Source organism: Cyphomyrmex costatus, unplaced genomic scaffold (assembly GCF_001594065.2).
Source record: "Cyphomyrmex costatus isolate MS0001 unplaced genomic scaffold, Ccosl1.0 scaffold366, whole genome shotgun sequence".
In the NCBI taxonomy this organism is placed as follows: domain Eukaryota; kingdom Metazoa; phylum Arthropoda; class Insecta; order Hymenoptera; family Formicidae; genus Cyphomyrmex; species Cyphomyrmex costatus.
The window spans coordinates 28,010-31,168 of record NW_017277841.1 but is presented as its reverse complement, the minus strand read 5'-3'; the positions used below and the strand labels follow the sequence as shown (position 1 = coordinate 31,168).

The 3,159-nt window shown below is 42.1% G+C and overlaps 1 protein-coding gene across 1 annotated transcript; it reads left to right on the top strand.

The window, feature by feature from the left end:
• Positions 1-1,681: 1,681 nt before the first annotated feature.
• On the top strand, positions 1,682-2,125 carry LOC108776625 (uncharacterized protein K02A2.6-like). The gene has a single exon (XM_018543298.1). It carries the CDS (start codon positions 1,682-1,684, stop codon positions 2,123-2,125), a length of 444 nt encoding a protein of 147 aa, XP_018398800.1.
• Positions 2,126-3,159: the final 1,034 nt, after the last annotated feature.

Below are 3,159 nucleotides of genomic sequence, written 5' to 3'. Positions count from 1 at the left end.
TTGCGGATTGCTGAGTTTGTAATATATTAGATTTGCTTTAAACTGCAAATTTCTGCAAATTTAATTAAATCACGTAATATTTATATTTCCATATATCTACATGATTTAACCTTGTATCATATAATCATACGTATGCATAAATGTACAATTTTAACGTATCGAATCTGTAATATTTACCTTATCCTAGCCTCCCTTCATGCGCATTTTAACTCTATTTTTTATAGATTTATTTTTACCTCTTAACTGTAACAAAATGAAATTGATTTTACAATATTTAAGAGACATAGTTAATAAAAAATGGTAAAGAAAGTTGTGAGTTATAAAACTTTTTTACTTTTTGCCAAGATGAAAATGTGAAGTATTGAGACGTGGACCAAGGGCGCCTGAAAAATTTTGCGGGGGGGCGCACATACACTCAGTTACGCCACTGTCTGTAGAGTTTCTGGGCCACAAAATCGACGCGCAAGGTATACACAAGGCTGATAAACACATTGAGGCTATTAAAGATGCGCCGAAATCTTCGACCCGAGAGGATCTCCAATTATTTCTTGAGAAAGCTACGTACTATAATGCATTCATCCCAAGCCTTGCGACGAAAGCTCGACCTCTTCGGAATATGCTTCTTCAGGAGCCTTTGCGATGGACACCTGCTGCAGAGAAAGCTTTCAAGGACATAAAGGAAACATTAATATCTCCTCAAGTCTTGATGTCTTACGATCCATCGCTGCCTCTACTCTTGGCGACCGATGCCAGTAAAACAGGTCTAGGGGCTGTATTATTTCACCGATTGAGGAACGGTCAAGAGCGACCAATAGCATACGCTAGTCATACAATGACGACGACAGAACAGAAATACCCCCAAATCGATAAGGAGGCGTTCGCCATTGTCCGGGCGGTACAGAAATTTGTTCATTACCTCTACGCGCGCCATTGGACTCTGATCATAAATCATAAGCCTAACTCAAATTCTTCATCCAGAGAAGTCTATGCCGGTTCTGTGTATCAGCAGGATGGCTAATAACTACGCGGACTACCTCGCACACTTCGATTTTAACGTGATCTTCAAACCCACAAAAGAGAATAAGAAACGCAGATTATTGCTCAAGAGTTCCATTACCGTCGACGATAAATGCTATCCAATTTGCTTCGCCACAAAAGGAAGAAAGGGTTGAAAGAGATGGATTCAATTACTTTATCATGAACCAAATTGCACAGTTGCCAGTGGAGGCAAAACGAATCCCACAGGAAACCAAGAAGGATCCCGATCTGGGGAAAATCGTCAAGTTATTGGAAGCAAGGCAGAGTCTCGAACGCGCCGGTTACCGATCCCCAGAGTCCACCTACAAATTGGCTTCTGATTGCTTGATATTCGAGCACCGTGTGGTAATACCATTATCACGGCGAGAAGTAATACTTATAAAGATCTTCACACCGCACACCTTGATATTGTTAAGATGAAGGGCACGCTCATTTGTCTACTAGCCAGGCATTGATGCGGAGATTGAACGGCGAAAGCGTGTGAGGAGTGCGCCAGGCATGCACACGCTCCCCCAATTTTCCTCCCAAAATTTTGCCAACATCATTGAGGCTACCCTAGAGGTCTCTGGGAACGCATCCACATTGATTACGCAGGTCCCATAGCGGAAATGATGCTACTGATCATCTCTGATGCATTCAGTAAATGATTGGAAGTCAAGGTGACCAGTTCGATGACTGCGTCGCGTCGGCGACAATCACCATACTCGATGAGCTATTCACGTCCTACGGTGTTCCTTCTATTGTGGTCTCAGACAATGGGACACAATTCACGTCGACTGAATTTCAGTCCTTCCTTCGAGTTAGTGGCGTTAAGTACCACAAAATAACGGCGTCATATCAACCCTCCACCAACGGGCAAACCGAGCGGAGTGTGCAGACAGTGAAGAACGCCCTTCGCGCTATGGGGACCTCGCGGAGCACTCTGCAAGAGAACCTGAATAAGTTTCTCCGCCATTATCGGATCGCACCTCATATGACAACGAGATCGTCGCCCTCTCAGCTTTTCCTGGGCCAAACGCTGCGAACACGATTCAATTTGGTGCGACCTGACGATGTATTTACAAAAGTTAGGGAAACATCAGGATAGACAAATGGATCAGAGGTATTATACAATCACGACTCATTTGGGACAGCTGCACTATGAGATTGATTACAAAGGAAAACAATTCAAACGTCACGTGGACCAGATTCGAGCGTATCAGGAAGATCAAACGACGGAACCGACTAATAACTGCCCTGCACCGTCTACCGACGAAGTTATAGAACGCACTCGTCGCGATTTTATCCAGATAGAACTGTTGCTATGGAAGCCCGTCTACCAAAATATCAGGAAACGTTTGCTTCTCCGTATCCGTGCCAAAGAGCTCCAAATGTATCCCAGACGAAAATCAGGCCTCCAGCTCCAGGCACTCCGCCTCAAACGACTGCGGCGCCTGGGGAAAGCGTCACTCCAAGTAGAGCCCTTCCACCTTCAATTTGTTCCCGCAGGTCGTCGCGAAATCGTCATCCGTCAAACAGGTTTTCTCCAAGCCATTAATATTAATTTCTTTTATCGGGAGGAGGAAATGTTATGTTTGAACCAACCGCTATGAGTGAGTGCAACCAGCCAATCAGGCACAGACACCGCTTGGTGGCGTATTCGCTTGTGTTGTTCACGCTACTAAGTTCTTCTCCCCTATTCTTTTTAAGTTAGTCTTCCATTACACTTCCTTATCTATGTATTACTTGCTTGTGTGTTAATAAAAACAGTAACGAAATTCATACCGACGCTAACAGTACCAGTCTGTTTATTATCTCCTATAAAATTGCAAACATAACAATTTTCCAAGTTTAATAATATATTACCAGGAAAAGTAACTGATAGATTATTCAAGGTTCAAATTCAAAATGAACATACATACATAAGTAAAACAGGTTACAATTTGAATATTACAGTTTTCTAGAAAATAACTGCAATATGTTCTTCTTAGTGCACAAAATATAAAAGTCGGTTATTGAGATTTCATTTGAAATTTATACTAGACTGTATAATGAAAAATAATTGCTTGTAATTTCAAAGTATAATTTGTTAATGATTTGAAAAAGAACATGGCGGCCTGCTTTTAAAAAACTTCCGATGGA